The sequence below is a fragment of the Helicoverpa zea genome, chromosome 27 (genome assembly GCF_022581195.2).
Source record: "Helicoverpa zea isolate HzStark_Cry1AcR chromosome 27, ilHelZeax1.1, whole genome shotgun sequence".
Taxonomy (NCBI): domain Eukaryota; kingdom Metazoa; phylum Arthropoda; class Insecta; order Lepidoptera; family Noctuidae; genus Helicoverpa; species Helicoverpa zea.
This window is the reverse complement of record NC_061478.1, coordinates 2,119,200-2,142,138: the sequence shown is the minus strand read 5'-3', so window position 1 is coordinate 2,142,138 and position 22,939 is coordinate 2,119,200. Positions and strand designations below refer to the sequence as shown.

At 36.2% G+C, this 22,939-nt stretch overlaps 1 protein-coding gene across 1 annotated transcript in view; it reads left to right on the top strand.

Annotated features, from left to right (window-relative positions):
- Window positions 1–22,939, top strand: part of LOC124643336 (unconventional myosin-Va) — a 52,888-nt gene that overhangs the window by 21,053 nt on the left and 8,896 nt on the right. Inside the window, 18 exon segments of the mRNA XM_047182277.1 lie at window positions 221–301; window positions 719–857; window positions 1,812–1,928; window positions 1,930–1,970; window positions 2,456–2,630; window positions 6,794–6,883; window positions 7,273–7,457; window positions 8,616–8,872; window positions 11,803–11,929; window positions 12,732–12,810; window positions 13,244–13,342; window positions 13,546–13,654; window positions 14,333–14,476; window positions 15,101–15,180; window positions 18,276–18,385; window positions 18,955–19,062; window positions 21,550–21,649; window positions 22,687–22,804. Coding sequence (XP_047038233.1) covers window positions 221–301; window positions 719–857; window positions 1,812–1,928; window positions 1,930–1,970; window positions 2,456–2,630; window positions 6,794–6,883; window positions 7,273–7,457; window positions 8,616–8,872; window positions 11,803–11,929; window positions 12,732–12,810; window positions 13,244–13,342; window positions 13,546–13,654; window positions 14,333–14,476; window positions 15,101–15,180; window positions 18,276–18,385; window positions 18,955–19,062; window positions 21,550–21,649; window positions 22,687–22,804 — 2,159 coding nt within the window.

Sequence of the window (22,939 nt, the reverse complement as noted above, 5' to 3'; positions counted from 1 at the left end):
AACATTGTACTGACTGACTGACTGACAGACTGTTTCTCTAAGAAACGGCTCACAATTCCGTCAGTCGCTGTCGCCGCTGATTTTATGTGAACGCAAAAAAAAACTATTGAACTTTAATCTTTTGCGCTAAGTTGCGCAAAGTTTGCGCTAAGTTTGCGCAAAATTGCGCTAAATGAAAACCACTTGTGCAGTAATCTATAGTATAATTATTTATTTACAGAGCTTGTGGAGTGTTGGAGACTATCAGAATATCGGCAGCTGGCTTCCCGTCTAGATGGCTTTATCAAGATTTCTTCAATAGGTATGTATTTATAACTGATTAACAAAAAAATGTACTGAGATTTGACAATTTTTCGCACAGAAAAATATATCAAAGGGATAACGTTTGTTCTCGAAGATTTTGTCTTTTTTATTGACTCTACAAGGTTCCTATCGTTTAAAAATATCCTGGACCTGAACATTTTAACAACAAAATAAGCCTAATTTTATCGATTCCTGAGTTTGAGTGAGATAATTTTCTCTTATATAAAAGTCATTGTCACGGACAAGAAGCTATAAAATATTGAATAATGAGTTCAATAATGTAATTAATTTGTTCTTCGAAAGCTGAATTATGTCATATTAGCTTTCGCATAAAGAGATTTTTAATAAGATCACACCTCATAATATTTTTCAACATCAAAAACCCCCTTAACTTTCTCCACCATTTCTCCATTAGATACCGTCTCCTCTGCCTCCACAAGGAGATAGACCGCGGCAACATCAAGGCAACATGTGGGCGCATCCTCGCGCGACACGTCAGAGACCCCGACAAGTACCAGTTCGGAGCCACCAAGATATTCTTCAGAGCTGGACAGGTATGCCCGTGCATCGGAGAGCACGTAAATGTCGGTCCTGCGCCTGATCCCTCTCCGGTGGTGTCGGATTGCCGTCACATCGCGCGCAGAGAGTGAAGGAATAGTGAGTGCACCTGTGTCTGCGCAAATGCTTGTGCACTATAATATGTCCTGCGCAGCTGGCTGATTTCCTTATATGAGAACAGCCGCCGTAGCCGAAATCAGCCTTGGACGCCATTATTATTATTATAAGAGTCCGTTCTCATTTGCTGATTAATTCGTTCTTATTTAATTGTGCTAATTTTGTGTTGATTACATTTTTAAATAATTCTCGGAATTATTTATTGTTAATTTCAGTAAACTAGTAAAAACTACATGAGTTCGTTGTGATCTGTCTTTTTTTAATTTTTAACACTTCTGGTTCCTAAAAATACTATCAACCAATGACATGAATGAAACACTTTCGAAAAATCATTTTGAAACTGCCGACATACCAAAGTCTACTTGATTACATACACAGTGCATGCAGAATTTCGACCTGTATTTGATTGTGTCTACGACCGAACCGCTTTAAAAAATATTTTGCCGTAAAGAAGCTACCGTAGTTAGGAGTGTCATATTTTAGTTGGTTATGGGAAGTAAATAGTTCCTTCGGAACACGTGCGTGCTAAAAAGTGATTCCAACGAGTCCGATATTTAGACAAGCAAAAAATATTTATACGTATTTTTGTTGTAAAGTGGTGAAACGTATAATGTAAACAGTTTGCATCCTCATTGTTCGTAATAAGTGAAAATAGAAGCAAAGAAAACAATAAGTATCCAATATTTTAGGCAAAAATGTATTGTAGACACTTATGAATGTCTATGAGCTATCCTTATTTATATCGTCAACGGAACAGAACTTTCTTTTCAAACGTTTAATTTTAACAATAAGTTTGCTATTTAAATCTAATTTACTTCCATTTACTTTCAAAGGTGGCGTACTTAGAAAAGATCCGTGCTGACATACAGCGCGACTACTGCGTGAGGGTACAGAGCTGCGTGCGACGCTTCATAGCAAGACGCAAGTATCTGCGGCTAGTGGCCGCCATCCGGGGGGCTGCAGGCGCGGGCGAGGGGCTACTTGGCGAGGAGGTGAGTAAGGTGGCTACTTAGAGAGGATCCGTGCTGACATACAGCGCGACTACTGCGTGAGGGTACAGAGCTGAAAGCTACACTCTTCCCGCGTCACATGGTCTACCGGTAGGGTACGAGCTATTGGCAATAGTTCCTACAGGACGCGGCTGAGACCGCGGGAAACGGCTAGCTATAGAAATATAAAACTGATACAAGTTTTGATTATTCTTCTGTTTGCATTGTATAAGCTCCGTAACTACTGAACCGATTCGATAAAATATTTCACTATTGGGAAGGTACACATTCCTGGGTGACATAGACTATATTTTATCCGAAAACGGGAAGCAACCTCTCAATTTGAAGAAGTTGAATAAGATTAATATAAAAAAGTAGTTTTTTTTTTATATATTTATGTGTTATCATGATATTTTATATGTATTCACATTCAAACGTGTTTTACATAGCTTCTTATTCAATGTATTTACACCACTTTTTTCACACAGACGCGCCCAAGAAATCCGTCGTAAGAGAGCGGCTACTAAAATACAGCGGAACGTCCGAGGATGGCTCGCGAGACTCAAGTACCAGAGGTTACGGCGTCTGGCCATTGGGTTACAAGCACATGCTAGGGGTTACATGGCCAGAAACCTCTATAGAGACCGCAGGAAGGTTAGAGCGGTAAGTTGAACTTGGATCCTTATAGATTAACAGTTAAAGGACTTTTTTCCAGGGTTACTCTTATAAAGTGTCTATAGGTGACAAGATAAGCTAATAGACTAATTAGTAAGTTAGGTAAAATACATAGTTAGGCTCGCTAGTCTCAAGTACCAGAGGTTACGGCGTCTGGCCATTGGGTTACAAGCACATGCTAGGGGTTACATGGCCAGAAACCTTTACCGAGACCGCAGGAAGGTTAAAGCGGTAAGTAATAGTTTGATGCACACGCTCATGCTTTATATACGATATGTACATAGGGAGATTTTAAGTGACGAAGTCTGGCTAGTGGGTTACGAGCACTTGCTAGGGGTTACCTGGCCAAGGAAGGGCAATGCGGTAAGTTTTTTTAAAAATAGGTACATTTTATATAGGGTTACTCTTGTTAACTCTTGTAAAGTGTATATTGGTGTCTAGGATAAAAAAAATAGCGAATTAGTCAGACGAATTACATAGGTAGGTAAGCTAGACTCAAGTACCAGAGGTTACGGCGTCTGGCCATTGGGTCACAAGCACATGCTAGGGGTTACATGGCCAGAAACCTCTATAGAGACCGCAGGAAGGTCAAAGCGGTAAGTTGATTTTTTAAATAGGTACATTTTATCTAGGTTTATTGCTGTTAACTCTTGCAAAAGTGTCTATAGGTGACATGATAAGCCAATAGACTAATTAGTAAGTTAGGTAAAATACGTAATTAATATATAGGTAGGTAAGCTAGACTCAAGTACCAGAGATTACGTCCTTTTGTTTTATTGAAATTAATTTCAACCTCAATAAAACAAAAGGCTATCTAATAGGTAAATATGTATGTATCCTGAAAACATTGATTGTCTAGCTAAAGCATCAGAGGTTACGACATGTGGCCGTTGGGTTAAAAGTCTGTGACAGAAGCTACACGGCTAGAATAAAAACCTTATTCTGAAATTATAAATGTTTCATGGAAGTATAGCCCAACGATTTCCCAACGATGTGGAGGTTCTCAATTTCCATGATAAAAAAAATCTATACATATAATAAATCTGTAGAAAAGTAATTTTTGTACATTGAAGAAATTGACAAAAAAAATAGCCAGCATGTTAAAGGATAACTAACAGAACCCATTTCCATAATTTTTGTCATTTTTGTCTGTTTATCTGTTTGTCTGTTTGTCTGTTTGTCTGTTTGTCTGTTTATCTGTTTGTTTGTTCGGGATTCACGTACAATCTACGAATTAAATGCAGACAATGCTTATATACAAAAATTCTACGTAACTTGGGGTATTACTTAGTTTTTGTTTCATCGAAATCGATTCACTCTATCAAAAGATATGATTAATTTTGTGAATTCAAGATGTAAAATATTACGACACGCAATCTATTTGTCAAAACTGTACATTTGAATGTTGTACTTATATAAGTTGATCGGCCTATTATTAATCTTTACACAGAAAATCACACCTTTATGAGTAACTTCGGAAGAAAAAAAAAAATGAAAATTTTGTTTAGCCAAGGTTAAAGTAGCTCCATCTGTGGTAAATAAAATACACCATCAATTTGTCAAAGGAGCGAGGTGGTAAATGACAATACATTCTTTATAGAGGATTATTATTTCAACAGATGGAGTTGTGTATTTTCCGTAATTCACCATATTTTAACACGAAGTGTAATTTTTCGATAGACATTTCAATAGTGTTTGTCAGTTTGCCGTGCCACATCAAAATACAACTATATTATTACCTTGATGAAAGGAAAATTAATAGTTCTCGGCCAAATTTAAAACGGTGCCATCTAAATTATTTTTTGAACATAATGTCAAAAATGATGACTTTAGTGGAACAATTAATTATCGTTTAAAGTTACAGATGGAGTTCATATCAGGATTTTTTCATAAACATAGTTTAGTTTATCTTCCACTAATGTGGTGGCCTTAAAACAAATTACTTTAAGTGAGTAGTATTAAGTAGACCTTTTTTTTTCCGACGTCAAAAATCATCAAATGACCCCTCCGGCTGTGGGTTAGCAGCGGTGAGGGAGTGTCAGACTCTTACTGACTAAAAACCGTCGTGTTCCGTCATAGGCCTTTTGTGTACCAGGGCCGCGGTATCTCTTTCGAACAACCCGCAGCCCCGGCAGGCCTTGGCCCTGCTGGGCCCCACTGGGGTTGTATTAAGTAGACCTTAATTATTTTTTCTGATGCAAAATATGTAAACTTAATCCTAGAAGAAATGAGGATCTATCTCTCGCAAGCGCTGCTAAGCGTGAGGTAGGTAATGTAGGATTCTGTAGCTTTAAAAACAAGCCCAGATACAAAGTGCAGATAAGAAATGGGAGCTTTCTCGATTTAATACCATACACACGTAAAATGCTTTATGCGTCTGAAAACGTACAAATTATGCGCCGCATACCAAAGACATGTTTACTTTCAACTTCTGATCGCAAATACACTGTTCACGATTACGAACAGTCTCAGTAAGACCCGAGCCAAGTCTAAAAAAACACCTTTTATATAAAACTACGTTTGATGTCATTTAATCACAAAGACAGAATTGTTCTCTGTTGCAAATCCTATCCACCTATATCCTATCCTAATCCAGAATGCATTGCAGGTGTGCATTGCACAAAAACCAATGGTATCCTATTCGAGAAGTCAAAAGACTTGACCTGCTAACGTCAGCTTCTGGGCTAAGCAAGTGTTCTTAATAGTACCATCAGAATTACATTCATCGTTGAATGAGGTGATTAAATTTTCAGAAACCACAATAACAGTAGGAGCCAAAGCGTATGATCGCTTCATAGAGCTCTGATTGGCCCCAGGTGACCAAGTCAGGTCTGATTTGTTTGTTCATCAGATCTTTGAAAGTGTTTCGGTGGATACTTACTGTCGTCCTGTTTACGTGTGACACAAGATATGGTATATAAACGTCCTTCGCAAGAGTGAAATTTTCCCGGTGTGCGGTAGTGACGCACAGTATACAACACTTATGTTTCTTTTGATTTGCTGGCTCCACCAAGAAATGGCAAATTGCGAGCGTACATTTTGAAAATCTTGGCAAAACTGCAGGTTTCAAGTACGAACACATGAAGTGGACTCGCACAGATACGTACATTTTGCCTATTCGTGAACTAATGCAAACATTTCGGTGGAGTCCCGGCTTAGGCCACCACACGTGTGCGTAGCGCGGGCGCCGCGCGTGCGTCGCGAGCGCGTTGCGTGAGCGTCGCGTTTTGCTGCCCTGCGGCACTTGCAGCGCGCTCGCGGCGCGCACGCGCCGCTCTCCTTGACGTTTAACTGCTAAGGCGTTTAGCGGGCGGCGCGGCGGGGATAGCGGGCGAAAGGGTAAGAACGCAACTCGAGCGCCGCGTGCTCGCCGCGAGCGCGTCGCTTGCACTCTTCACACATGCCGCAGGGCAGCAAAACGCGACGTTCACGCAGCGCGCTCGCGACGCCCGCGCTACTCACACGCCCGAGGATCACGCACGCCTAATGTGGGGTCAGCCCTACCATAGTGAGTAAGTGCACAGAAAATCCCCGTCATACAAGTGTTTCTCCCCAGTAGTGAAACTATCCTACCCTATGCGCCTGCTGATGATGATGACTCATTTTATCATCCATCCAGCTATTCCCCAACTATGTTGGTGTTGGCTTCCAGTCACCGAATCTGTTTGAGTACCAATATTTTGCTTGGAGCGACTACCTATCTACCTATCTTCAATCCAGTCAACTACACAAGACGATATCCATGGTAAGACTGACAGATTTTCTGGCTTCTGAATAGTCGCAGCAGCTGCAGAAAATGTACAAATGACAGCTTTGTCAGACTCAAAGCATATAGACATAGATTATAGCTGTTTCCTGTGAAAATTACTTACGCACCATACGTAATAATTTTCCAAATTGGCTGACTAGATTCAGAGATATTCACAACGTCACAAACTTTACTTCTTTTGTTTAGATAAATGGTCACATCCACAACACAACTTTGATCAATGAATCTATGCGACTGCTAAGTGCTAATCATAATTATACTGTCACGTGAAAGAATGCACCTACGGGATAAGTAGTATTTTGACTATTCTATATTGCCCACGCAGACGAAGTTGCGGGCAACAGCTAGTAGATAATAATATCTGTAATTATTTTTTTATCAGGTCATCACAATACAGAGGTACGCTCGCGGCTACCTCGCTCGCAAACGTGCGCAGAAGATCCGTCGACAGATCGTCATTGCACAGGCTTCTGTAAGTATACTAATTTTTATTATGTACTAGCTTCAAACCGCGGTTTCATCCGGTTTTGGTATTTAATACTATTTTATAGTTTACGTGGTTTTGCTTTTGCTCTATAAAAAAGTCATGAGCTTCTTATCCATGGTAACAGGTAAATTTTAAGAAATATATACTCTACGTTACTGGTAATTATTACTTAAATGAAGATAATACGTATTCTCTTCAAATCTATCCTATTATTTGATATTATAAGCTCGTGTTTGTTATTCCGCTTTCACTCAAACACGATTGGACGGATTTTGTTTTTTATCTGTGTGCGTAAAGCAGATCCCTCATGACACTGGGAAAACCGCAGATATTGCTAGTTCAAAAATAATTACTAATTCCATTTCCCCCCACAGATTCGCCGCTTCCTCGCCCGTCGCCAATACAAGCGTCTCCGCATAGAAGCTCGCAGCATCGACCACGTCAAGTCTCTCAACAAAGGACTTGAGAATAAGATCATCAGTCTACAACAGAAGTTGGGCGACGCGCTCGAGAAGAATAAGAGTATTGAGCCTCTGTTAGCGCAGATTGTCGACTTAAAGTAAGTTAAAGTAACAAAAATACTATATTTGTTTAGTAAATTAAGGCTTAGAGAACATGATCATCAGTCTACAACAGAAGTTGGGCGACGCGCTCGAGAAGAATAAGAGTATTGAGCCTCTGTTAGCGCAGATTGTCGACTTAAAGTAAGTTAAAGTAACAAAAATACTATATTTGTTTAGTAAATTAAGGCTTAGAGAACATGATCATCAGTCTACAACAGAAGTTGGGCGACGCGCTCGAGAAGAATAAGAGTATTGAGCCTCTGTTAGCGCAGATTGTCGACTTAAAGTAAGTTAAAGTAACAAAAATACTATATTTGTTTAGTAAATTAAGGCTTAGAGAACATGATCATCAGTCTACAACAGAAGTTGGGCGACGCGCTCGAGAAGAATAAGAGTATTGAGCCTCTGTTAGCGCAGATTGTCGACTTAAAGTAAGTTAAAGTAACAAAAATACTATATTTGTTTAGTAAATTAAGGCTTAGAGAACATGATCATCAGTCTACAACAGAAGTTGGGCGACGCGCTCGAGAAGAATAAGAGTATTGAGCCTCTGTTAGCGCAGATTGTCGACTTAAAGTAAGTTAAAGTAACAAAAATACTATATTTGTTTAGTAAATTAAGGCTTAGAGAACATGATCATCAGTCTACAACAGAAGTTGGGCGACGCGCTCGAGAAGAATAAGAGTATTGAGCCTCTGTTAGCTCAGATTGTCGACCTCAAGTAAGTTATTGCACAATAAGGAGGAAATATATTGTATTCTAGGTCTGTAGAATAAGATTATGTCAGTACAGTAGTGCTACGGATGTTAGGACGCAAAAATAAATACTATCTAGCCTTTTTTCAATTATGGTGGGGGCGTTCAGTCTGCATGCAGCTGAGTACCAATGTTTTACAAGGAGCGACTGCCCTATCTGACCTCCTCAACCCAGTTATCAGAGCAGACTGTCAGATATATTGGCTTCTGACTACCCGTAACGACTACTAAAGATGTCAATGTTCAAATGTCAGCCTTCTGAAACTCGTCATGAAGAGATGGTCACTCATTTAAGGACTAAACGTAGAAAGCATTGCTCAACCTTATGGCTCGTGTGGCTGTTAATTGGCCACGAGCCATTTTATATCTACTATAACCATTTTTTTTCTTCCCCAACAGAGCCAAACTAGAAATCTTAAAACTCGTAGAAATAGAAGCAAAAACTCTCAGAACGGACCTTTTCGACAAGAACAACCAGATCTCTACTCTCCAAGAGGAGTTAGAGAGAGAGAAAGAGAGTAACAAACAGTTGAAACATGAGAAGAAGTTAATAGAAGAGCAGTATGAGTTGAATAGAGCTTCGTGGGAAGAAGAGAGTGAGAAATTAGCGAACGAGTTGAAGAGTAATAAGGAGCATTTTGAGTTGGCGATTGAAGGTGAGTTTTTGAGTATTTTTTTGTAATAGTTATTATGATTAGAAGTTTTTAAAGATTTCTTTTGCATCCTTGAAGGTGTTATTTGAGTATTACTTTCACCCTCGTCCCGTGGGAACTACTCCATTCACAAGGATAAAAAGTATAGTTTACAGCCTGGTTCGAAAAATACATGTTATATGCTATCGTCATCATCATCCACTGAGCCTTTTCCCAATCTTGTTGGGGTCGGCTTCCAGTCTAACCGGATTCAGCTGAGTACCAGTGCTTTACAAGAAGCGACTGCCTATCTGACCTCCTCAACCCAGTTACCCAAGCAACCCGATACCCCTTGGTTAGACTGGTGTCAGACTTACTGGCTTCTAACTACCCGTAACGACTGCCAAGGATGTTCAATGACAGCCGGGACCTACAGTTTAACGTGCCATCCGAAACACAGTCAATGGTGTCTAAGATATACTTAGGAAGTACATACAAAAAAAGAAAAGTTGCATTAGAAAAGTTGCATTAGTACTTGCCTGATCTGGGATCGAACCCGCGCCCTCATACTTGAGAGGTTGGTCCTTTACCCACTAGGCCACCTGAACTTAGTATGTTATGTGCTATCGTACGTTGAATTTTTTTTTTTCAAATCGATTCAGTAGTTCCCGAGATTAGCGTGTTCAAACAAACGAACACACAAACTTTATAATATTGAAAGTCAGACATGTTTTTATGGTTGGGTACCTATGTTTTCCCTTGATCGAATTTTATGTATCATAATTTGCATGTCTTTTAATATTTTTTGTATTATCTTTATTGTTTTTATAAAACTAATGATGACTTTCGGTCTCACCCAATCCTTAATTATGCAGTAAAAAAAATCTTATCCATATGAATCATATAAAGCGAGTAGATATAATTTGGGTGGGTTTCGGGTCCATTAGCAACATTTTAAATACGATTAAAAACCCCATTTATCGTTAAATATTATTTTAAACTCTATTTTGTTAAAGTTTCATCTCCCGAGCCTTTTCCCTTTTCTTTGTGAGCGTCGGCTTCCAGTCTAACCGGATGCAGCTGAGTACCAGTCTTTAACCAGGAACGACTGCTTATCTGACCTCCTCAAGCCAAACCCAGTTACTCATGCAACCCAATACCCTTTGGTAAGACTGGTTGTGAGACTGTCTGTATTGTCAGTTTTCACAAAAACACGGTTTCTATAAAAAAAAAAAACTTTGTAGAAGGAAGTGCAATATGTTATAGAATTAATACAATCACAACTTTATCACAATGTATTTTATAAGACAGATATAGGCTAGTTGCCTTGCGCTGCGGTTCTACCCACCAGTCTCACGATAAAAAAATTCACACAGCTTCTTTAGAAATATTTTTCTAACTAAACCTTCGCAGTATGCTCTTAATAAGTCAGCTATAGTGCAAACTATATGTGTTAAACATACACACAAACAGTACATATTTTTATATAGGTATGTTAGTATTGATAAAAACAAATCAGTCCAATGCAAGTTTGCATTACTTGTCAATTTGAAAAGACCACACAAAGTAACATTTCGAATAAACCAAAAAAATATATGTTAACAATACCTCTGATAAAACACGCATTATCGACAAAAGATAATACCAACATTATATATTTGATAACATTATCTAATAGTTGATAACAACGGAATTAATTAACTTTCATGTATTTTGTTTGAGTCACAAAATCGATTTTTTATATCGCCAAGTTGGCGGAAAAATGGACGACATTTTTTTTACAAATAAATAAATAAAAAGTGAATTTTCACACGTAAAGTCGGCGTCCCCGAATGCTACTCAGTAGCAGTCGTTGTTACAATTCCACGTCAGAGGCCGTCAGGCAGATTTGAACACTCCGACACTAGGACTCGTTAGGTGATTAAACCTGCAGCTCACTCGATAAGAAGAAAAAGTGCATTCTTCAAAATGTGACGAAGTTATTGGCTATCGTGAAAGTGATTAATAATAATTATTATTGGGAAATACATGTGAAACGCTTATAAGCTTCAGTGGTAGTCAAGATTGAAATATCAAAAGTGTTTGGTGATAAATTAAATGTATACAATGTGATTTATTTAATAGCAGTTGTTATTTATTGAAAAACTGCAAAATACGAACAAATAGTAGACTGGCACATTGTTGAATGTTGTGTTAAGTTTTACCCAAATCTTTCAATCGCTTTATATACGAAAAAGTGACGAAAAAGTTATCAGTGCAAGTAGCTATGTGCAAGTTATATTTAAATCTAAGACAGTCTTTATAAGTATTCTGAGGAGGTCAGATAGACAGTCGCTTCATGTAGTGTAGTACTCGGCTGCATATGTTGAGTGCAATTTCAAAATATTAGTAGCAACAAAATTAATATTAGTGTAAACAAAATCAAACAGTGATAAATTAATTTAAACCTTGTTAACTAAAGAATAGAGTGCAATATCAAAATGTTAGTGGCAACAGAAGTGATAAATACCGATGTGACAACTAAATCTTACGAACCGACGCTAGTGGAGTGGTCTCAGGAGTTCAAAAGTCGGGCACAACTTTGGAAAGGTACTTTAAATATGGTCATTTTTTACACCTTCGAAAGCTATGTTTAATAAAGTGCAGTTTGAAAAACATATTTTTATTATCTGTCTTGCTAGGGAGTTAAATTCCATCGAGTATTTTTGCGTGAAAGAGGAACAAACATTAACGTAATATTATTAGCTGATTCAAAACATGGTTCCCAAATTTTAAATATAGATACACATAGATATTCATGTTCCCTAATTAGTATGTTATGGTGACTTTTTATCCGGCTACGAGAAGTAATTCCCTCATTATCCAAGTGGGACCGCGGGGAACAACTAGGAAGACCATGTTTCCCACCAAATCATTGTCTAAAATACATATTAAAATGCTATTTTCTCCTGCAGAACGCGACAAACAGCATGAACAAGAGAAGAAAGCGTTGAATGCAGAGCTAGAAGCAGAGCGACAGAGTCGACAGAAGTTATTGTCCGCGCAGTATGAGCTGCAAGAGAGAATCGACTCTTTGCAGAGGTTAGTAGCTAGTCTTAGTGTAATATGTAGCAAGAGAAAGAGTGAGTTTGTGAAAAAGAGAGTGTGTGTGTGACAGGAGAAAAAGAGTGAGAGGAGGAAGGGTGTGTGAGAGGAGAAAGAGAGCGAGAGGAGAAAGAGTGGGTGCGAGAGAGAAAGAGATATAGAAATAGTGACAAAGAAAGGTCAATCACATAAGTTATTGAAAGGTAGCGGTAGAGAGAAATAGGTAAACAGAAATATATAGAAAGATAACGTGAGAGTAAGAGATCTTAGCGCAGTGTAATTTGGAAAGCTAAGTGAGAGCACAGTATACAAGAGAAGAAGGCGTTGAATGCAGAGTTAGAGGCGGAGCGACAGAGTCGACAGAAGTTGTTATCCGCGCAGTATGAACTGCAGGAGAGAATCGACTCTTTGCAGAGGTAAGTAGTTTGCTCTTATAGTATCTTAGGAAGGGGAGAGTGTGTGTATAAGAGAGAAGGAGGAAGATTTTTAAAAATCATAGAGATTGAGAGATAGATATGCAGAGAAAGCAAGTACATCACAGTGGGATAGATAGGCTGGGATAGAGGTAGATAGGGAGGTAGAAAGTGAGATTTAAAGAGAGAAAGTGAGGAAAGTGACTGTAATGTTATCTGCGGTCGTTTGTCAACTGTAAGAGAGAGAGAGAGAGAGAGAGAAAAGAGAGATAAACCTATACAAGACGAAAATACCGAATTGACAGAGAGAAAGATGCATGTAGGGGGTGCTTTTTCCTTACGTGATAGACAAAGAAAATAATGTTGTGTTTTACTTATATTCACAGCAAACCAGCGCCTAAAGAACACAGGAGATCGCTGTCGGACGCGAGCAATAATTCTCAACAAGAAACTACCGTTGAAGACGTAAGTATTTGTTTATTTTAATTAACTATGTACTGTTAGCTGGATTATTAAGATGGTCAATCTTACACAACATCTAGATAGTTGAATAGTACTAATATTTGGTATATCGAGCATCTCCTAGCGGTTCGCTTCCCGTACTTCTTCGTGTACGTACACAACCTTTATTTCATCCAAATCAAGTTTCATCAAAATCCATTAGTTTTTGTGTAAATGGAGAACAAACATCCATACATACAAACTTTACAAAGTTTATTAAGGATGTATTATGTGGGTATGTTAATCTTTAACATAGAAACTTCTGAATGGATTTATTAACTAAATTGACCTAACTTGTACACAAGAATGTAATACCGACTACGGGAAGTAGTTCTCTCATATAAAACCTTAAATAAGCTAGAATAACATACCTAATTATTATTATTTATCCCCACAGGATTATGGCTACGGTTCAGTCAGATCGGTGGAGAGCTCTCGGCCGGCACTCGAGGCCGTCAACTGGTCCGCCGGCACGCACAACGGACCTACACAACCGGTACAGTTTTACCACTTTTGCTATAAAAATTTTAACTTTTACTTTGAAATGAATTGAAATCGTTTATTTTGCAAGTTGGACATTACATCACTTTTACACGTCATTTTTTTTCCATATTTCCTCGTTTCTAATTACCCTGGTTGACCATACCACAAATCCTTAATACCATAAAAATAATACATTCTCTATATTCTTCCCCACAGTCAGCGGACGCGGGGCTGGTGCTACGTATGCGTAACAGAATATCGGCGTTACAGAGCGAACTGTCCCGCACCACCAAGCGAGCCGCCGACCTCGAGGAGAGGATTATGAGTGAGTTATATCTTGGCACATTTTATACAGGTTTCGTCAGATAACTTTGCTTGTCCGAAGTTAGCTACGGTCATGGAGAAAAAAATAACGAGCAGAGGTGTCATAATGAAAAATCTCTTGAGAATGGATAAGGGCAGGAGGATGATGCATGTAACGTCGCCAAAATACGTATTTTACCTAGAAAAAGGTGCCTGACCTACCTGACTTAACATTATGCTATTAACCAAAGACATGTATAATCCACTTTATCTTAAAATTCTTTGAAACCGTCAAAACAATATACAATTGGTAGAATTTTTTAATTTCTTTGTCTTAACGAAAATCCGGTTAATGCGTCGTCTGAAGTCGTGAAATTCGGCATGCATTTTTGGGTTTAAACAAAGACATCAAAAATTACTTTGAGGTATATTATAACCGCGAATGGTAAGACATCACACCCCATATCTTCTTTTGTGAAGCGGGTAAAACATATATAACAACTTAAGTATACATTTAATTTGAATTTTTCGCTCCCAATCGAAGCATTTACCTTAAGTAGAATCATATACATTGGTTGATAGTACATTCTTACTAGAAATGTAAGGTGGTAAAGATGGTTAAACATTCAAATAATATATTTTTTTTAATAATTATTTTCTGTCATTTTTTAATTTACTAATCACCACAATTAATCCCCAGACCGCCACTCGTCAGCGCCAACGAACCCCAACATAGATCGCTACAAACTCGAGGAACTAGAAATAGAGAACAAGAAACTTCGAGAACATTTAGACAGGCTGAGAGCTGCCGGAGACACCGTGCTGGTCTCCAAGGAAGTCATAGGTATGTCCATTATTTTGTTATTCCATTAAAACTCGGGGAAGTAGATCACACTGTGCTGGTTTCCAAAGGTCTCTAATTATAACCATTGGAAAGTAATAGAATAATACTTGTGCCATTTATGCCCGCTACAATTTTTGTATTTTTAAGCCCCGAAATAAATGGGCTGAAAATCAGGCAAAACAATTGATAGAAAGAGAGAGAGGGAGACGGGGAGAAAGATAGAGGGGATTAGAGAAGGAGGGTAGAGAGATAGAAGGGGTCGACTGTCAGAGAAATACCTAGGGGATAAAGATGTATAGAGATCGATTAGAATAGAGGGACGAAGAGAAGGATAGGAACAAAGAGGTATAGGGGGAGAGATATAAAGATTTGTAGAGAGTGACCGAGAAATTAGGGGATAGTTAGCAATAGAAAAATAGGTGTCGAGAGAGGAATAGTGATATAGTATACAGTTAGATATACAGTAAAAATAACAGACTCTAGGTACGGTAGACTGCACATCAGTGGTAACTGTCATGCACCTTAACTCAATAGTAATAAGTACGATTTCCCTATAAAGCTGTTACCACTGACCTGAAGTTGACTGTATCCTACCGAATTTATATCATTGCATTATTATTCCAGAACAAATGAACATAATGCAGAAAGAACTGGACAGGAGGCGAGATGAATGCATACAACTCAAGAGTGTATTAACCAACCAGGTATTTATTTATTTACTACTGTACCCCGCGATAACACCCACGTCCCGTGGGAACTACTGCCCGTACCGCGATAAAATATAGCTTTCCAACAGTGAAATTTTTCAAATCGGATCAGCATTTTGGGTATAATAAAAAAAAACACTTTATTATATGTATTTGTATATGTAGATTAGCTTTCGAACAGGACTTTATCTGTGTCGCGTGGAAGCTACTTCCAGCATCCGGATATGAAAGCATTATATCTCCGTATCTAGGATATCTTCATGCCTTATGTCAAACAGTTCAGCCGTTTTAGCGTAATAGCGTAACAAACAAACTGACCTTTAGATTTCCTTTTACCTTCCAATTAACCCTTTATTGCGTGCAAAATTCTGTATTTTAGAACTAAATTCTGCAGTTTTACGGTGTTATTGCAACAGACTAACATTCGAATAATTACATACATCTTTTTAGCAAACTGCAATGTATTACGAAATAAACTACTATAAGGATATGTACACACTGACGTCAGATTGGCGTTTTATCTAAAAGCAGTGTCCTAACTGTCACGCTAGTTTATCTATGATGTGTTTTTAGATAATTTTTATCTGTACTGTTTGCGTATGTCACAGAAAGATGTTAATATATGAAAATATTGGACTGTCTGTGTGTAGAAAACTTTTATTTTAAAATAAAATATAAAATAAAAATTTGGTTTAAACCAAAAGCGGGAGGGGTTCTTGGTGATTTCTGATACATTAACGAAATAAACATTCATGTATCATATCCGACAAGGTTTATGTTATCTTCAAATCGAATTTTATCTACATTGGTTTAGCCATTTAAACGCGAGAACGCAACAAACAGATTTATACAAATAACTCGCACAAACATTTATAAATGTAGGTTCATATAAAATGAACAGGCAAAACCACGGGACAAGATAATATAAAATCTAAATATTTTAGTATGTCATTGTATCATTCTGTATTTGTTTTTCTCAGAAATGAGACATTCTTTTTCAGTGACGGTAAAACCAAACATACAATCATTTTGTGCAATTACAAATATATAATAACAAAGTTAAGAATCTTGGGTTATTTGAGAGATTAATTTAACAATATTAATACAATAATATTTTTGAATTAATATTTATGCTGAAAAGTTAACCTACAAAGATGTTTATTTTTAAATCATAATAGCAAAAATATAAATTAAAAATACACAACTATGTGACAACGTGAAGAACTCCCATAAATCGAAATTAACACTTTAAATAAACAAAAACAAATTTATTTGAAGATTTAGTTAATGTATGGTATATGTTTATAAAATATGGCGATCCCTCTAACTGGTGTGAAAATATCGAGACAGTTACACATGGATGAACCAGTGCATAGGAGTTGTTACTATTATTGTCAAAAACAGGTATTGTTATTGATTTTCAGTATACATATTTATTAGTATTAATAGTGATCGACTATATTCATCATCATCATCATCATCATCTCAGCCATAGGACGTCCACTGCTGAACATAGGCCTCCCCCTTTGATCTCCACAGATACCTGTTGGAAGCGACTATATTACTTTTTCACAAATATAATAAATGCGAAAGTACGTTTGTTACACAGTAGTCGTAAGAGGAAAGTCCGTCCACGGGGTCCTGGGTTCAATTCCTGGGTCAGGTTAGGCTTTGTGTGTTTTAGAAACTTAACAAAGCAGCTTGGAGTCTGTTTGCTGTCGGTGTTATATCCTCGAGCTAGAAATAATACGTCCTCGAATGCTACTCAGTAGCAGACGTTGTTACAATTCCATGTCAGAGGCCGTCAGGCGGATTTGAGAACACTCGTACACTAGGACTTGCTAGGTGATTAAACCTGCAGCTCACTCGATAAGGACGGCTGAAGATATGGAAAGAAATAGGTATTAATCTAGAAACCGTTATAGGCTAAGTTTTATCTGGGTCCTGGAAGTAGTATTTCCCTCGGGACTTTAGGATACAGCTAAATTAATTATGATTACAAATTGATTCAAGAGCTGAGATTTAATAAGAATTTACAATAGCTTTTACAATAGTAGGTGAATAAATAAGTGAAAAAATACAGATTCAAATGATTTTGAAAATATTTTTAATATAAACATCTTTGATTGCAACGCAGAAGCCATGGTTCCAAGCTCTCAAAAACGTTGTGAGTAATAGAAATTAAACGTAGTGGGCAATGTTATTAGATCCACTGCTTTTTGGAGTGCTTTTAGTTGACCCTTTTAAAATATTTTTTTAGCTTAAGCAACACAAGACGTTTTATTTGGCAAAATATATTTATGGTTGAAAAATTTTAATTTTTAGAAATGTTATATTTCTTAAACTCTCCTTAGCGACATTTTTTTTTTAATTGATGGGTTTTTATTATTAATTATCTTTGAAAAAAAAAAAGATGTCGAGTTTAATGTCACAAGTTTCAAGAAAATATGTTTGCTTTGTTATTTATTTTTATGATCATTATTTTTATTTTTCCATGCTCTCCGTTGCTGTTATTGCATGGTACATATTGTGTTTTTTATATGTTTCTGTAGTTAGTGTAACTGTGCTTCACGCATAATATAAAATTAAGAATATATTTGTGTTAACTCGAAATATAAACCAATAAGGTTTTATTACCCCCTTTTTCACATGTAAACTAATTCTTATATACCTTTTTAGAATTGTGTACCTAGTAGATTTAAAATGCACCTCCTACGTACTATGTACCTTACTAACCCTATATTAAGCTCTTTTGTTTATGAGTCAAAATTCGAAAAGACAAACATGTGTTTAAAAAGATTAAAGTTTTTCGACAAACTTAATGACTAGCATCAAGCATTTATTATGTTTCTTACCATTTCCCTAACTTGTTTTCAACTATGTTGGGATCAGCTTTCAGTCTAACTGAATAAGCTAAAAACCAGTGTTTAATCTTTAATTTCTTATGATAATTAAAAATTCAGATTTACATTATAATTTATAAGCCACCACCATTAAGATTGCCAATAACTGCACAATTCTTTTAGTTCCAATCAACTAACAGAAAAAAATCCTCAAGATACCCCAATCAATTTTGAACCTTATGTCCTCAGACGGTGAATCTAAAGTCGCTTGCCACATCAAACTACGGGTCTGACGTCGATATTATAAATGAAGATGGAGAGTTGGCAACTGCTTATGAAGCTCAGAAGGGTATTAACAGGTATGTAACTATCTGCCTAGCCTTTTTCTAGAGGTCGGCTTCAAGTTCAACTGGATGCAGCTGAGTACCAGCGTGTTTTATAAAGAGATTGTCTATCCGACCTGCTTAATAGAGTAACCTGGGAGACCTGATACCTCTTGGTAAGACTGGTTGTCAGACTTTCTGGCTTCTGACTACCCGTAACGACTGCCAACTATGTTCAGATGCATTAAGATTCCTTTTCTTTTATTAGGGTTTATCTTGTTATCAGTTCAGAGAAACCGAAATGCATGTTTACTTATAGATTGACTTACATTATGGAGTACTGTACTGTATTCGTCTGTTCTTCTTATTAAAAAAATCTGCTCTACATTATGCAATGTAATTTTTTATATCCGTATGTAGTTGTTAATCTATAAAACTACAAAATACTATAGTATAACAAGGTTGAGAAAGTTATTCTGATACATAACGTAATTACTGCCAAGTTTCATTAAAATCTATTCAGTAATTTTAGCATGAATAAGTAACAAACATCCAAACATGTAAACTTTCTTATGTATTATATTAGTAAGTATATTTAATTGCAGGCAGCTACAAGAAGAGCTATTGGCAGAGAAGAAGTTCTACTCAGAACACATATCGAAGTCAAAAACAGAGATAGAGAAACTAAGAGAAGAAAATGAGAAGTATCAGAAGTGAGTAGAATGACTTATCTATATATTTTTTTCTTTAGTGGTTTAGTCAGTTGCATAAAAATTGTTGCTATATTATATATTTACTAGACGTACCTAAATATGATAGATTGGTGAATCATCAAAAAACATTTCATTTTGAATTTCTCGCTACCAGTTAAAGGATTCACCTTATCTTCACTATCTATAAAGGCAAAGAGTTAATTGCAGAGTCCAGCATTATTTGTAATACCATTTTTATGCAACTCTCTGTAAATATTCATCATTTTCCATCATTCATATAATCATCATCATAGGTTCGGGATTTTTCTAGATCAAAACATTTGTTCGTGACAGCACTGCTTCTCACCCATACATTAAGTATACAGGAATGAATTTTATCCAGTGCGCAAACTTTGTCAACTTATAGTTAAATAAGTTTTATAGATACGTATATTTTTATTTTGTTGTGTTTTAGTACAAAAAATAATAGTTATTGATATCGAAAGATGTTTATTTTGTAACCGATTGTACGGTCACATTCGTCATAGTATTTATTTATTTATTTAAACATAAACACTACCATTACAGTTTAACCAATTCGACAGTGGTGTCCACAATAGCTACAAGTAGGTACAAAAATAATACCTAAAATTTACTTAAATCTAACACAAAAACAAAACAAAACAAAACTGAAAATCAAAATAATTTTGGTATAGCCAAAATTAAAAAAAAATTAACACTAAATAACATAATAAAATCTCCTAATAACTATAACTAATAATATTTAACAATACTATTGCTAATTCACTCAGATTGCACGAAAATAAATCTATTCTCTCATGCACTTCGTTTAATACCCGTATTGTGCGGGTGAGGGGTGCCTTCGCCAGCAGATTAGTTCTGGCTGCCGGCACTGCCAGCAGTGGCGGCCGCCGCCGTCTCCACACGTCCCTGTCCGGCACGCACAGCTGCAGGTGCCGCAGCACACCCGGGTTGTGCGCCAAACCTCGCAGGAGCGACACTAAACTGTAAATTCCATGCGCACTCTTAGTTCGTTGTACCCCACCATACTCAATAAAAAAGTGTAGGATACATCAGCGAGTAAAATGGGTACACCCCGTAAGTAGTAAGTAGGCACGGCGGCAACGCGAAACCGGCTTACTGACGCGAGCGCTGCTCCAAGCGCGTAAGAATAGTTGGTATCCATATTTTGCTGATTTAAGGGCGGATAAAAAAATAATAAAATTACTGATGATGCAGATATGTTCTGTTAATGATTCTGGATCACCAGTTTTTTTGCACTGGGTAAAATTCATTCCTGTATAATATATTTTAATATAACCCCCTATATATAAATTTTGTAAATATAACATTAGCAAATATCATAAACCATTTCAGCGTGGAAGATTACACGAAAATCCACATGGAATTCAGAAGAAATTGCACGAAAAATTGTTCAGCAAACTTTGTGACATGCACTTGTACTAAAGTATTATTAGAATTAACTTTAACCGTATTAAAAATTATATTTGTTTAAGTTTCAAAGAGTATATTTATGTTTTGTGTTTAATTAAATGTATTTTGATTATCATTTTTCAGTTTTTTTTTTGCATTTCAATCTTCATCCATTTTGTTTTTTCATCCTCATTTTTTAAATAATAAAGCTTTTTGTGGTGTGTTTAAAAATATGCTTTACGCCTCTCGTCAACTAACTTTGTCGTTTTCAAAGTGGCTTTTAGAGGCTGTTAAATAGTTAAAATGTTTGTAATAAAACACTATTGTGCATGCGCAAGGCATCAAATTTCTAAGTTTCGAGCGGCAAAGTTATTTGACAAGAGTTCTACATGTGATTTGATCTGTTTTTTTTTTTTGCTGGCACATGTAAATAATTACCTAAAATCAAAATCAACACCTATGTAAAAATACTGTGTGAACAAAAAAAAAGAAAAAAGCACTGATATGACCATAGTAAAAAAATATAGGTAACTTGAATATCGAAATTCATCGCAATCGGTTCAATTGTTTTACAAATATTTTAAAGAATTTGACTAAACGTTCGCTGTATTAAAATGGAGAGTATATTTGCCTAGCTATGGGACGATATAGATTACAGAAAGGTTTTTTAATTACTATTTAGTGCATTTTGTGCTCAGAAGCAAAAGTCAGAACTGAAAGATAAGCAATATATTTGTTTTCATTCTGGGGTTTCTTTATATGTCAATACAATGTCAAGAATTTCTTCAAACCATGAAACAAAATAATATTTGAAATTTTACTAAATCTTTAATTAACAGAGTAAAATCTTGACTTATTTAATTATTATTAGTAATTAATATATAAATAATCTTAACTAACATATCATATAAGAAATATATCACAATCATTTTCACTTTTCACCATCACATATAATAGAACAAACGGGCTATCTACTGTTGACTTTCAAAACCTGGTAACCAACTTTAAATATAATTTTCACTATGGAACACTGAACAAAATGTCTTGTTGTAGGTTACTCAGTGCTGATTTGAGCGCTGAACCCAAGAATAAGACTCAGGAATTCGCACAGAATGAAATCATTCGATTGGCAGCTGAAAGTTTGGCGTTACAGGTATGTTTTTTAAGACAACGTTTATATTTACTGTTTAGTGTAAAATGCATTAAAAGCTGTGGAAGATGTGAAAAGGAGACGGGGCCTGTTATTATATAAAAAATGTTATTTGTTTTTTGAAGAAAATAAAAAAATACTTGTTCGTTATATCAGTTTATTTAAAAGACATATTAATTACTTTTTTATTCACCATTAAAAACCAATTTTGTAACCACCGAAATAAAGATCGTTAAGTATTTCTAATCAATGATATCCAACCGAAAAAAAAAATACAGATAAAGTATTTTTTTATTTTGAACTTTATAGTAACCAATTAGCACGTTCTCGTTAGCTGTTGTTTTTTCTTTGAGTGTAAAACATTTTTATTTATTAGGTAATTTCAATTTTATTCCTTTCTTTCCTTAATTTGATACTCAATACTCAATTCTTTACTAGCATTCCATTATATTATTATACATTATGATTAGGAACAATATGGACCCTATAGGGGGGCAGAGCTTAAAGAAGTTGGAGAATTTAAAAGTTGCTTATTTATAAATTATAATTATATTTAACAAACATATTAATTAGTGTACATGTGAGTGTCGGTATGAGTGGGTGTCGGTGTGAGTGGGCGTGAGTGAGTGTTAAGTGAGAGTTTTAGGTTTTTTGTTTCGGCGGAGGATAAGCCTGGTCATCTGTAATACAGGACTAACCTACATCAGACACCATGCAGTCTCTATGTTTAAAGCAATTTTTATCCAACAAATTAATGTATTTTGATGATAAGAATTAAATATTGAAACTACTTTTACGGATTTTATCGCGGTTATATTAATATTATTTAATCACGACGTTTCGACAGTCTGTCCGTGGCCGTGGATGCTCTAAAGGATCCGAAACGTCGGTATTACATATTTTTCCGTTAAAGTAGTTTTATTTCAATGTCTATTATTCGCGTAAGTGTCAGAAATTAGTATGAGAATTAAATAAATTGATAGATATTTTACTTATATTTATTTTACTTTTATATTACTTTATATTTGTATGTATAACAGGAACGTGTCGACAAGTTATCAGAAAGTTGTCGCCGCTACAAGAATCAGATTCGACTGCTAGTCAACAAGCTCAAAGAAGTCGGTATTGAAGACGTCAACGATATACTTGATAATACTGGTGAGTACAATATTTGTTTTATGTTATAAATGTACCTCATTTTTAATGTCAATCTAATATTTAATATTATACATTATAGTTCGGCCATTCAGAGAATGCGTTCCTGACACGTCGCGATTGAACTGACGACGTAAC